Genomic DNA, 13,817 nt, shown 5'->3' with positions numbered 1-13,817 from the left:
TCTTTGATTGAGCTGGCAGTGAAGGTTCCTCCATTTTTATTAAGGTTGGTTTACAGAAATATTACTATGGTTTTAGTGATTTAATTTAAATAATTTAACAACTTAAAGTGAAACTAATCAGTTCAAAACTGTTCTTATTTTTTAGAAAACGGGTAATTGTTTATTAAAGTCCCCTCAAACACATGTGTAAATAAATCTACATAGTTATAACAAGAATGGTATTAAATGGCTATACTTAGTTCATAGTTGAAATAAATTTGAATATACATTAATAAATATAATAAATATCGAGTCACATTATAGTGACGTGGGTATCACGTATTCTCTGTCACAATGAGTGACATCTCTCGAAAGAAAGCCGACAACATCCATCAGCACTTTCTCTGCGGAATGGGGGCATCCTTCTTCAGCATAATCGTGACCTACCCGGTGGCCAAAGTAGTGGCCCGCCAACAAATGCACGGATATTCCATTTCCAAGGCCCTCCGTAACGTGAAAGAAGACGGAATCACTCTCCTGTACAGAGGTATGCCATAAACACCAACAATCCAGGCCTAATGCCCCCTCTTCTCCAGAAAACGACCTCAATGACCCTCATGTTCGGATTCTACAATCTCCTGCTACAAAAACTGGACAAATTAAGCCAAGGACGACACCACATGGCCAATCAGGCACTGGCAGCCTCATCGGCCGGACTGATTGAGTCGATTCTGTGCCCGTTCGAACGAATCCAAGTACTCCTACAAGACCGGGCCAACCACAGTCGGCTGAGGAACACCCTCCACACTGCCCTCGTCCTTCGGTATCCTCAGCTGGCGCATGTGCTAGGCGGCGTGCAGGACTGAGTGAGTTTTACCGTGGCTGGTCGGCCATTGCTGCAAGGAACTGTTTGTCCAATGTCATGTTTTTTGTACCACGAGAGCACTTTATGGGGGAGGAGTACTCGCTTTGGAGGAGTTTGTGGTACGGTGCTCTTTGTGGGGGATTCATCAGCACTGTCTTCTACCCGTTCAATGTGGTGAGGGTGAATATGCAGCAGAGAATAGACGGCACTTTCTTGTCTATTTTCGCTGTGTATCGCATCATCATTCAGCAGAGAGACATGTCCAAGGCTCTCTTCTTCCGTGGAGTGAGTACTAATGCCTTTAGGGCTGTTCTAGGCTGGTCTCTCACTAATGCTTTTTTTGAATTACTAATCCATCAGGGTAGCCAGTTTAAACTGCATAAATAAATATTATATTTTTAATAAAAATTTTATAAAATCAATTCATTGTAGGCGATTTGGTGTGAAAGAGTATTTCCGTGGGTGGACCAGCATTGCAGCTAGAAATTCTCTCGGAAATGTGATTTACTTCACGTTCACAGGCCGTGGTGGTGTCTCAGTCCAGAAAAGTGTTCCCAGTGGGCTTTTTTACGGAGTGTTGGTTGGGGGGATTTTGGGCGTGTTGTTCTATCCGTTCGATTTAGTTCGGATCAGAACACAGAAGTTTATGGGAGGCAGGTTTTATGGGCCGTTCAGCACGTTTATATACGTGTGGAATAAGCACGCGTTGGCTGTGCATGGAATGGGATGTTTTCTCAACGGGTTGAGGGGTATGTTGTCGTGGGGAATGGTGGGGACTGCATATGCCTTTATTGGCAGTCGAATTTTCCAATGAAAGCACTAATTCAGCACAAACCGTCAATTAACTAACTTTACGTGAATAAAGACACTTACATACTTTAGTTGACTATTCGGGTAACTCGGAGGCACATTATTTAATCACGAGAACATGTCCTGATAGATTTAATTATTTGAAAATAAGCCGACGAGTGACACTGTTTATCTTGTTTCCAGCTATCCTCAAATATGCGTCAGGATTTCCATGCTTTGCATCATTATCTCCTTTAATGACCAATCCGTGGAAGTAAATAAATTAGCATTCGGATCATTCATACAATTGAAGATTAAATTTTGAATTTTTTTAAGAGTACTTATGCTTTTAAAATTTTGTAATAATGCCCAGGTGGGTTTTCTTCATCATTCCAGTCTGAGAGATTGAGGAGAAGTTCCTTTTGCAACCAATGAATTTCAAAAGAATGCTCCTGTTCAGAACCGAGATAAACGTACGCCTCTCTCTAGATATATATACTCTCTGTTAGTCGAAAATGCATCCGCGTAAGCAGGAGATGTTATTTAGATCGAAAGATTTTATTTACGACTGCATCTATAGTTTAGTATCAACCCATTTATTTATCAATTTATAAAGTAAGGGTATGTATTTTAATTTTCAAAGTTTTTTGAAGACGAAAATTTCTTCAGGTACAATTATAATTTTCAAAGTGATAGTCTAAACCAGGTGTTCTCAACCGGGGGCGAATCGCCCCCCTAGGGGCGAAAATTTTGTACAGGGGGGCGATAATTTTTTACAAGGGGGCGATTTTAAAATAGCACGCTGTTTTTACATTCTTGTTTGGTATCTAAGATGTCTTTTCGCTCAAATAAGAAAAGTCGTCATTATCAAAACGAATATTTAAAATATGGGTTTATTCAAAGTACTGAAGATACAAAACAGCCTTATTGTCTTATTTGTCAATGTTCTTTCTCAAATGAGGCGATGAAGCCATCACGATTACAGGATCATCTAAAACGCAAGCACCCGGATAAAATGTCAAAGCCGATTGAATATTTTCAAAATTTAAAATACAATTTTGAAAATAAGAAAACGATCAAATCGTTATTCACAAAGCCAGTACATGATGGTTATTTAACATTTATTTATATGTAGTTGTGGGTGCGCACAACGTCTTAATCATTAACTAACACGTTCAGGTGATTCGTCAAAGTATTGATGAAATGGGTGACAATGTAGAGGAAATCCTTATTGAAAGACTGAAGCGAAGTAAGTTTTCATTACAAATTGATGAAAGCGTCATTGTAGATAGTAAAGCTGTTTTAATGGGATTTAAACCCGACATAGAATATTTAGCGAGTAAACATCAATATCAAAAGTCTCACTAATAATTTTTAATAAAAATTCAATTTTTTACATTTGATTTATTATTTTATATTTTGATTTTTGAGTTATATACAAAAAACAACCAATTAAGGGACAATGCCCAAAAATTTTTAAATTGTATATGGACAAAGGGGCGATAAAATTTCAAAGGGGGGCGATAAAATATCTAAGGGGGCGATGAACAAAAAAAGGTTGAGAATGCCTGGTCTAAACATGAGTGTTAGAAATTTTATAGTTTACAGGTACAAATATTTCAATTTATGTTGGTAATTGGCAGTGGAGTTTCGTAGGTAAGATGCATCAATACAACTGTACTCTGAAAACATTTTACTTGGCCGCATGATCTCCCATAAACGGGGAGACCCACGCGAGTCCAAGTGGCTTTTCGAAAGGATTTCCTTGGCCATAGTACGTGGAAACTGTGTTTCCATTTACGAGGCCGGAAATTTAGTTAGTTAATAACTATTTGTCAATTACATATAACTTCCTCAAAAAAAAAAAAAATTTAATGAGATGTTATTATATAATGACATTGCAAGAAACTCAGTTAAGTGAATTTATGGCTAGCAGAATCTTGTCTCTTTCTTGTTATGTTATCTTGGCCTCTGTTTGTGAGAGATCATGATTAACATAATTTGATCTTTAGAGAAGGTCAATCTAGCGTAGAAAATATCGACTCAAAAAGAAAGTAGGAAATTTCATAATCAAAGAGAGAAATTATATCTTAGTATTTGCATGGGGTACACATGCTTGTAATTGTTTCCATAAGCATAACAATGAAAATAATTTCTTGGGTGACTCACGAGAAAATAAGAATCAAGGGATAGTAAAGAAATTTAACCACACGTTATAATTAACAAATAAATCAAGAATAAACAATTTAATGGAATTTTAATTAAAATTACGATCTGATATACCATTTTTCATATATAGTGAAACTTGTCCAAATCGAACCCTGACGGAACCACATCCATAGAGCTATTCATCGTAGTAATAATTTTCAACAATTCACGACACGTGATAAAGGTGGCATATATACTGTTTAACTTATTTATCTATTTTTATTCCTAAACGACCTCTCTTATAACAATCATCAAAATTTTATTCAAGTTTAGAGATTGCTAGACATCTTAAAAATTTAATTGGCTTATCATTTTAATATCAGAACTCTCTTTAAAATTTTATTTTTTTATATGTTTACAGTTCAGGTTTTATTTCGACAAATTAACTATTTTACCATACCTTTTTTTAATCTTAAACATATTTCTTAAATTTTGCTTAATGATTAAATATTTATTGAATTTTCGATTATCAGCAGACCCATTATCGATATTAACGTAAATTACGATATCAAGTCAGTAAATTAAATTTTTAATCGTAAAGAGGTTAAATTTATATTGAAAAAACTGTAAAAAATTTGGACTGAAGAATAAAGCTGGTATAGCGAGATATTCGGTATATTCAGGGGCCGTTTTAGACGAGTTCCACAGTACGAAGTTTAAGAATTCGATAGAATTTTGACGTCTTCTTGTTGAGCTTTCTTCGCCGTCCTTGCAGGTTCCTCATGGTTTCAAGATCTACAAAAAACTTTCATTTCAACTTTCAATTTTTTAATGAAATTGCTTACAATAACATTTCAGGTTGGCTCCAAAATTAATATTTACCATTTTTTTATTTAATAATTTTTGATAAATGATCTCAACCGCAATTAAGGTTATTGTTTTTTGTCTTTCATAAAAATATTTTTTTGTTCTGGATATTGGTATTTCGGGGAGCATCCATCTCGAAAAATTCACTACCTACTGCAGATTTTACGGAATGTGCCTTGAGCGTTTTTGATTTCGTATTGTTAACAGAGATACATATTAATAAATTGACCTACTTTGTTGTCTTGGGAAATAATCACAATTGAACATACAACCACATACAACGTTAATGTTGGTCTATATTTATCAATTACCGAATATTGAATGCAGACACTTTTTAAGCATTTTTTAACCGATTCATCTATAAATTTCAATTTTGTATTTAAAATTAAGATATTCTAAAATTGTGTCCGTATGCTTATTTCTGAGTCATTAAAGTTGTTAAAATTATCGAATATGTTTTTTGCTTACCTGGCACTACTGGTCCTGTAAAAAGAATATTTTCAATTATGAATTCCACTTGGTCAAAGAACGAAGTTGAATGAAAGAAGAAACCTTTAAATCATTATTGAGTTGTTAATTGAACATTGACATGCCGTGCATTGATTTTTAAAAAAAACAAAAATTTATAAAGTTCATTCAGTTCATAAATATAATCGAATTTTTAAATTAATTTGAACTAAAGATATTTTCTTGAAATCAATAGATGTCACGATTCCAAATTTTATGAAAGTATAAGTTTAGAAATAATTTTAAAGAATAAAATGCAATCACACATTTATGTAATATCACATTTCATTATTTCATCATAAAAAATCATTTTTAATAAGTTCGAGGCACTTTAATTCTACAGTCATGCGAATGCATTGATTCAGTACATTTGTCTCATTAAAATGTTTAAAAACCACAATTTCCTCCAATCCATATTTTCTCTTATGAATGTAAATTCCATTTCCTGCCGATCCAGGGACGCTCTTTGGTGTCCCAATGTAATACGGAGTCCTGGTCTTGAGGGTCCTGAACAAATACCAGCCGTCCCTGACTGCCTCGACAGCTCTGATGATAAGGACTGTCTCCTTTTTGTCCCAGGGGAAGGTATAAAATAGTTGTGCCTTGGAACATGGAAAGATGGACAGCAAATCCACGTCGTTATTAATCAGTGGAATTGATAGTCTATTTATTGGGTTTTTTAATAATTCTAATAAATATTAATTTATTATGAATAAACCAAATGTAAAGAAATAAGCTAGGAATAGTCCTAAAAATGAAGAAAACATTTTTAAAAGGAAGTATATGTGCGTTATAAATTAGGCCAGTTCCGATATAGCATGGAAAAATTATTATTACCAAATTAAGAAATATTTACTTTTATATTATAAAAAAATTTAAAAAAACATAATTTTTTAATGTAATTAATAAACTGTTGTCAGGGTCGATGTTGGCATATTCTGTTATTATCTCAATATCTCTGAAATGACAGAGCTTTGTAGACCTACTTAGATTCTTGAAGTTATACACAATCACCTCCAATAAATCTGAAAAAATTGATACACAGTAACCAACTCTTCTACTTAAATATCGGGCGTTTAAAAGACGAGTCGGAAAAGCCACGAGGATTGTCTCACAACAGCATTTATTCCTCCTAGTGAATTGGCATTGAATACAAAATTGTATACACAAAATTGAGTATTGGGGAATATTAGTAAATTTTACTATTAAAATCTCATAAGAATCAATAATTATTGTTTAATTTAAAAGTGTTTATTCTAATATTAATTTAAATTTAATTTTATGAAATAAATTTTGCGCGAAAATAAACAGTTTATGTTGTTTGTGTTTATTTCGCTCACCCATGGGAGAAGAAAATTTAAATCATACTTATAATAACCTAAAATCAAAAATAACTGAAATTATCGAAGAACTCCAGCACCGCAGAGTACAAAAAGCTCTTTCGTCTAATTTGTAGTTCACACAACAACAGCAGGAATCCCAACTCAAGTCACTATTAGAGAAAAAACACGAACTTGAAAATATACTTGTATCATTTATTATAAATATTATCTTTTTAGAGAGACGAACGAAAAACAGTCGAAAAAATTTCAAAAAACCACCAAGATGAAAAAATCATGTTCCAAAGAGACAGGGAACTCGAATCCTTCAAATTCGCCAACGTTTTGGTATTTTGTGTTTATTCACGTGCAGCTTCAGCACGAAAGCACAACAAAATCCCTCGAAAATGAGAACAAAATTCTTCTCGACAGTCTGAAAAACTCGCAAATCAAATGTGCAGATCTCGAACTGAGAAACAGCCAATTCGAGGACCAAGCAGTCATTTCCAAAAACCTCAAGATCAAAGTCGACCGCCTGATTGAACAAATACAACACAAACAAATGACCCACGCCTTAGATTTGCAAAAATTAGAACAACAGAGGATTAGTCTCACACATAAATGTATGTTTTGGAATATTTCCCCACAAGGCGAACAAGCTGTGGACGAAATCAGGTCTCTTCGTGCTTCTGTGACCTCCAAAGACGAGATCATTTTGCTGATGAGTGCCCAGATTAGCCAGAAAGATCAGTTCTTCCAAAATTGTGAATTTGTGAGGGCAAATTCGTCATTGAAGGATCGAGTTTAGTTTTGTTAATAAAATAGTCGATTTCTCCCTCAAAAAGCGGAAGAAGTGAGGATTTCGTGGAGGTTTCGACTGGTTTTGAGTCTTAAGGTTTTGAAGGATAGTTTGGTCCACAGTAATTGCATGATTGAGTCGCAGGCGGAGGTTATTCAGAGGCAGCAAAGCGAGAATGAGAAGCTTGTGGCGGAAAATCGTGCTTTGATGGTTATTTGGCTTTGTTTATTTTTAGTCGGAAATTATTGTGTTGAGAAATATGTTTAGTGTGGATGGGAGTGTTGTGGACGATCATTTTTGTGATTTGTGATGTGAAATATTTGATTTGGCATTAAATGTGCTAATATATAGACTGTCTTGCTACATTTATTTAAGAAATTGCCTATTTCTAGTTTTTAGACAATTTATTTGATTTTTGTGAGATTTTCCAGAACAATTCTTTGTTAGCAAGCGTTGTGAAACGCAATGTAAACTCATTTTAAACCATGAAAAGTAGTGTCTTGAAACCACGCCATAAAATAATTTGCTTTTTGGAGAGTCCCAATATAAGCCCTTAAATACATTTTATCGAAATTGGACAATTTGTCATTCTTTATTGAATAAAATATATGAATTGCCAACGTTCAAAGAATACCGCCAATCTCTGCGGCTATGAATATCAATCAGAAGTCCCAGTATTTTACGATTTTCGATTTCTTACGTGGTCCTCTGAAAGAGTCATTTTTATACGAAGCTTGTAATACATTCTATATCGTATATGCAAGATTTACGACTGAATATGTAAAATTTTACATAATTTTACAAAAATCATATATAAAAACAAATAATGGTAAAAAAATAATAAAATTGAGTCAAGACTTAAAGAGCCACCAAATGATATAAAATTATTTATAAATGTTCTTCATACTATACATCTATATTCGAAAAAATACATATTTAATTTAATAGAAAAATTGTACGACACTGTTTGTTCCCAGGCGGTCACCCAGCCAAGTACTAGAACAGCCTGTAATCGCTTAACTGCCGTGTTCGGATGGGAACGGGTATTTACGACTAAGCATGATCGTGCGATAATGACACATTTATTTAAACAGAATAAAAATAAATTTGATTTGTTCCTGTTCAATTAACAAGAAATCATTTTTTAGCTGAAATTTCGATTCATCATTTCAAAATTTACAGCATGTGGAAATCAAATAAAATTAGAAAATGCGACTCTTTATCTAATGAGCTAAAATTAATTTATTTTTCATGAAACAGTGAAAATAGTACCTATTATTTAAAATTTTTCAAGATTTTGATAAAAGATTCTTAACGAATTCCCAGCTACAATTAATGAAATAGATATCCACATGTCATATAACGTTCTGAGTCTGAAATTAAGACTCCGACATTTAAGGAATTAGTAGCTTTTTTAAATAGCCTTTTTATAGAAAGATTTCGCGAATCGAAATGATAGCTTGTTCTACGCGCGAGTAACAAGGCCGGTTAGAAAAGACTGACCGGAATGATAGTTGAGAGTACGGCATGAGACACTTATGTGCTTATGACAATCGGAAGTGCTATTAACTAACTAATGATAACTTCGATTGTTTGCAAACAACGGATGCATAAAATTAGAAGATTATTAAATTTAGATTAATGATTTAGCCAAAGATGATGAAAATAATCTTTAAAGCGTTCGAATATCATTGGAAATACAGTGCTGGTGGAAAAAAAACCGGTTTTGCAGTTACTAAGTTTTTTTGGCAGATAGCATTCAATTTTCCAACTGAATTGAACTCTTTGGAGTTTATTAAATTTATAATTTTTTTGTTTATAAAAATCTGAAAAGATGCTTCATCAGAGAAAATAATAGTTTTCCATGCGTCATTGTTCATCCGAATAAAAATTTTTGACAATTCACATCTTTTTATTATGTTTTTCTTCGAAAGCAACGGTTTACGTTGACATACTCTTCCGAAGAGAAAATTTGAATTTAAATAAGTTCCAATTGTCTTTCTACAGACACTCTTACCAGTTAAATGTTTTATTTCATTTCTCAACGTGGTAGAAGATTTTTTTGGATCGATGTAATAGGATTTCAATGTCTGTTTTCTGAAGCTTTCTATGACGTCCGGAATCAGAAATCCTATCAGCAATTCCATATTTTTTGAATTTTCGGAAAAAATCTCTGATTGTCGATTTTAAAGTATTTAGATGTTTTGCGATATCTTTTATCGTCCAATTTAACTCAAAAAGAGCAAGGATCTTTCCTTTAATTATTGCATTTAACATTTGCTTATAAAACTTAAAATTCAACAAATAAAATATCATTCAATAAATCAAATCGGTTTTTTATTCACACGCAAAAATTTAAATCTTCAAAATTTTAAACGATTAATGAAATTTTTTATAAACAAAAAAAATTATAAATCTAATAAACTCCAAAGAGTTCAATTCAGTTGGAAAATTGAATGCTATCTGCCAAAAAAACTTAGTAACTGCAAAACCGGTTTTTTTCCACCAGCACTGTACTATTGTTTGATCAGAATTTCCTCGGGACGACAAGACCAGATGCAGTTCAAACTTTGAGGGCAAAATAAAATTCAATCATTTCGAAATATTCAGCAGATGGAAAAAGACAGAATTCACAAAAGAAAATAGGTAGCAAGGAATAATGTCTATAAATGAGAAGATGATCACAATTTGTTGATTTTTTTTCTCTGCTGTACTTATCTCTATCTGCTCCCCTAAAAAGTTAAATAAACGTTTAAACATACCATCAACTGACATTTATTGTGGGGTTTCAATAACTGGATGTTTTTTAGGCGGACATTCTTCGATAATTGTGACATCAATTGAAGGTAGGAAGTATATTTTTTTCTCTATATGTTTTTTTACGTAATATAAATGTTCTTGAACTCTGTGCCGTTCTCCGATTGCAAATATTTACATGGGCCGTACTCCATAAAAATTTCTTCTAGTTTTTTGATCACTTCAAAATTACTTTTATTTAGATTTTCAAACAAAATATTATTAGATCGACTTGAAATATCTGATTTATTGAACAGAACAACGAGTAATGTTTAATTTTTAATTAATGCTTCTTTTCTCAGTTGATTCTCTTCTTTTTCCAGGCAAAGCCAATCTCTTCGATGGGCACACTCATCCATGTTGGAAAATGATTCGTTATTTCCTCTCCGAGTTTGTACCTGCAGATTATTCATTAAATGTACTATATTTCAAATACGATTCGTAAATACACCCAACATTAAGGTGTTTGAAAAGAGCGAAGTCTAACCTGGGTGAATGGAGAATCTACCCGTACATAATTTGCAAGAGAGAAAGTCACGTACTTAGAATCGACAACTTTCTCGCATCAACAAGCAGATCCAAAAATCCTTTGAGATCCAAAAATCCCGATCCGGACGGATTTGCCATTCAAGAGGTATCCGGTAGAGATCAAACGAACTACACCAATTTCCTCCTCTTCTCGGGATTTTAAAACTTCCGAGAAGATGCGATCCAGCGCCTATCGCCGACTAAATGTCAGGAAAGAACAGCATCAAACGAAATACTCTCCAGAGTTATCTTAAGTACAGCTGACTGCCAATATGCCTGTAACGACTTATCTACACCCAATGTGGTATTTAGTGATCAGTCCATCCCATGTCATCACACACAAAATGACATGGACTTTAGTGAATCAGCCCTAGCTCGCTTCCTCCTTTTACTGTCTGCAAACAGTCTAGTCACGTGATTTCACCTCCACGATAACGATCTCCGTAATATCCTTTTCGTGGACCACAATCTCGAGTAACAATCGAGGTGCTTATTGGGGTATCCACTTTAATGCAGACCTTCGATATTTTACACTCCGATGTTTCTGTTGACTATTGAAAGAAATTCCTATCCTTCAAATATGATAATAATCATTCTGAGTTATTCCAATACTTCAACCACGTTATTTATTAAGTTGACCAAAGGGTAAACCAGTTAATTATAATCCCCGATACACTTTGCAAGCGACCAAGATCCTCCGAAAAAGTTTGATCCTGCAGAAAGTGATCGACTTGAGAAGACGATATTCCCTGGGTCAGAGTTCTAGAAGTCCTTTTTCGGTGGGTATTAAGTGCCCCCTGAACTTTTAGAAATCAAATTGAAACTTCCGAAAGTTCCAACTGACTTGGTGAACCCAAACTCCACGCTAAGGTCTGGAAAGGTTGGAGATCTCCACTCAACAACTGTGTCATCCCACAAAGACTCGTCAACTCACGGGTAAGGAAACGTTAGCCAGAATTGACCCCACCTAGAAAGTGGCCTCATTGGGATTCGAACCCACAACGGCCATAGCAAACTCTTCAGCCATTGGCGTTGATAACGACAATATGTGGGTTGCCCAGGCTGCTAAAAAGAGTCTTGTGTTAATATTTATTTTTAATACTTTTGAACTGATATTTTAAAAAATCAAATGGCTTAATCAGGAACTATGTCAAGAATTCGCATTTAATAACTTTATTATTGCAATATAAATTAAGTTTAATGGGGAGTCATGTTCGTAATCTTGTCACTTATCTTTGTCCCAAATGTTTTCAATCAATTACACGAAAAGTTAGGAAAAATAGAAATGGTTTTTACAAATCATGAGGAATCATATCAGCAAAATGAACTTACAATTAGTCTGAGCATTTGATAAAAGATCACTTTGAAAGATCACTTTTAATGATCTTTTTGCTCCAATCGAATATGTAAGAACCTGAAATTAATTTCGGCACAACAAACCTAAATTACTGATATGTAACAAATCTTTAAATATGAATAATTGATTTAATTCTTTTAACGACAAATTTAAATAAGTAAATATTTATTAATTAAATAATCTTTTCCATCTATCCACGACTTCCTTTATTTGCAAAGTGATTGCAAGTCCGTCTCTTCGTGATGAAGTCAACTGACCTAAAAAGTTGGGAATAAAGTACAGGGCGACATTCCAGTTTAAATTTGAAATCATCTCAATGATCCCCGTCCACTACTTTTATGGAGGACTGTCCGACGACTACTTTCCCGAGATGCAAGGAAAGAGAATTCTATAAATACATGTCAAATACTTTAAGTGGTGGAGAACAAAACTAAGTTTCTTGGTTAGACTGGTCTCTTACATTTTGATAATTATCTACTGAAATGCCTGTGTGTACTTCTCAGTGAGCAATTCGATTGGATTTTATTCTGCCCGATGGGTATGTGTGAGCCAGTTGATATATATACACCTTTACTCTCATTTTGACTAATATTGGACAAGTCCCTTGACCTGTCACTAATTTTGAACATTTTTTGTGGTCATTGATTTTTTAATCGAGGTCCTCATCTTTGTAACCAACGTGGGGAACATTGGGAGTATAGTCACCAACATCAACTTCTAGAGTTGTCAACGGAGTTTTGACGGGTTAAACAGCACATAGAATTACGCCACGTAAGAACACAGCTGCAAATCAAGGTTCCTAAATGATTAACTACCTCTCTACAGATAGACAGTCACTCAACGACAAGGCTCTCGATATCCTCCAAAGCAGATTTAAGGCTGAGATTGTTTTTAACCTTCACTTTGAGACACTTAAACAAGTCAAATTATTCAGAAATGTCGAATATCGCAAGGCTGAAAAACAATAATAGTCACGGGGAAGGAGATTCTTTAAATGAACGGACTCTTTAACGAGAAATTGGCCACATTGATTTTATTTGCTCACATTAAAAAGAGTGCCTGGCTATCTTTTTATTGAACGAATTCTGAGCAAAGTTATCGTTTACTTGATAAAGACAGGCTGACTGACCCATGACATTGTGGTATCCTCCCACCACTATTTAATACTCCTTGAATACGATTGTCCACTCATTTCATCATTTTTTATTTAAACTTGATTAAATCCTTGATTGGTTTAGTAGATAATCATGCCAGAAAAAAATAATAACTCATGAAATTTCGCTTTAAATTTTAGATGAGAAAATGTTTAAACACATTTCACAAATCTTAAATCTATTCTGATAGCTGAATGTTAAACAAAGAATCAAAGTAAAATAAATAATTATCTAAAATGACCCAATGAAAATAACAGTAAAGGACGATGAAACGCTCACACCAAACATGAGATAGTTGGAAAACTAGTTTTCAATGATCTTACATGGGCGGCACTAATCGAATTATAGTTTATATAATTCTAAAACAACTTAATGGCTAATTAAAGGCAGTCAATTTAAAACTAATTAATTCACTTGTTATCTGTTTGAGAATAATATGGTTTTTACCAGAGAAAATAACGGGAAATAACCACCAAGTTTTTTTGTTCTCATAAAGTGGTTATATAATTTTCCCTTAGTTAAAAAACAAGTTGGTATTTTGGAATAAAGAATACAGTGCTTCACTTCTTGGATAAACATTTCCTTTTCCAAAGCCAATCACTTGTTGCATTTGCTATTATCCATTAACTAACTCAGTGGTTCTCAACCTTTATTTTTGTATCGCCCCCTTGGATTTTTTTTCGCCCCTCCAATTTTTATATCGCCCCCT

General features: G+C 33.9%; 1 protein-coding gene and 1 pseudogene across 1 annotated transcript; one reads left to right on the top strand and one right to left on the bottom strand.

Annotated features, from left to right (window-relative positions):
* The first annotated feature begins 558 nt into the window (after positions 1-558).
* LOC115229562 (solute carrier family 25 member 51-like) lies at positions 559-1,658 on the top strand. Its single transcript, XM_029799895.1, has 2 exons — positions 559-802; positions 1,277-1,658. Exons 1-2 carry the CDS (start codon positions 588-590, stop codon positions 1,656-1,658), a joined length of 597 nt encoding a protein of 198 aa, XP_029655755.1. The 5' UTR covers positions 559-587.
* Positions 1,659-8,225: 6,567 nt separating this feature from the next.
* LOC115229564 lies at positions 8,226-8,344 on the bottom strand (annotated as a pseudogene).
* Positions 8,345-13,817: the final 5,473 nt, after the last annotated feature.

The sequence above is a fragment of the Octopus sinensis genome, unplaced genomic scaffold (genome assembly GCF_006345805.1).
Source record: "Octopus sinensis unplaced genomic scaffold, ASM634580v1 Contig13056, whole genome shotgun sequence".
NCBI lineage: Eukaryota > Metazoa > Mollusca > Cephalopoda > Octopoda > Octopodidae > Octopus > Octopus sinensis.
The sequence above is the reverse complement of the archived record's forward strand: the minus strand, read 5'-3'. Positions and strand labels throughout refer to the sequence as shown.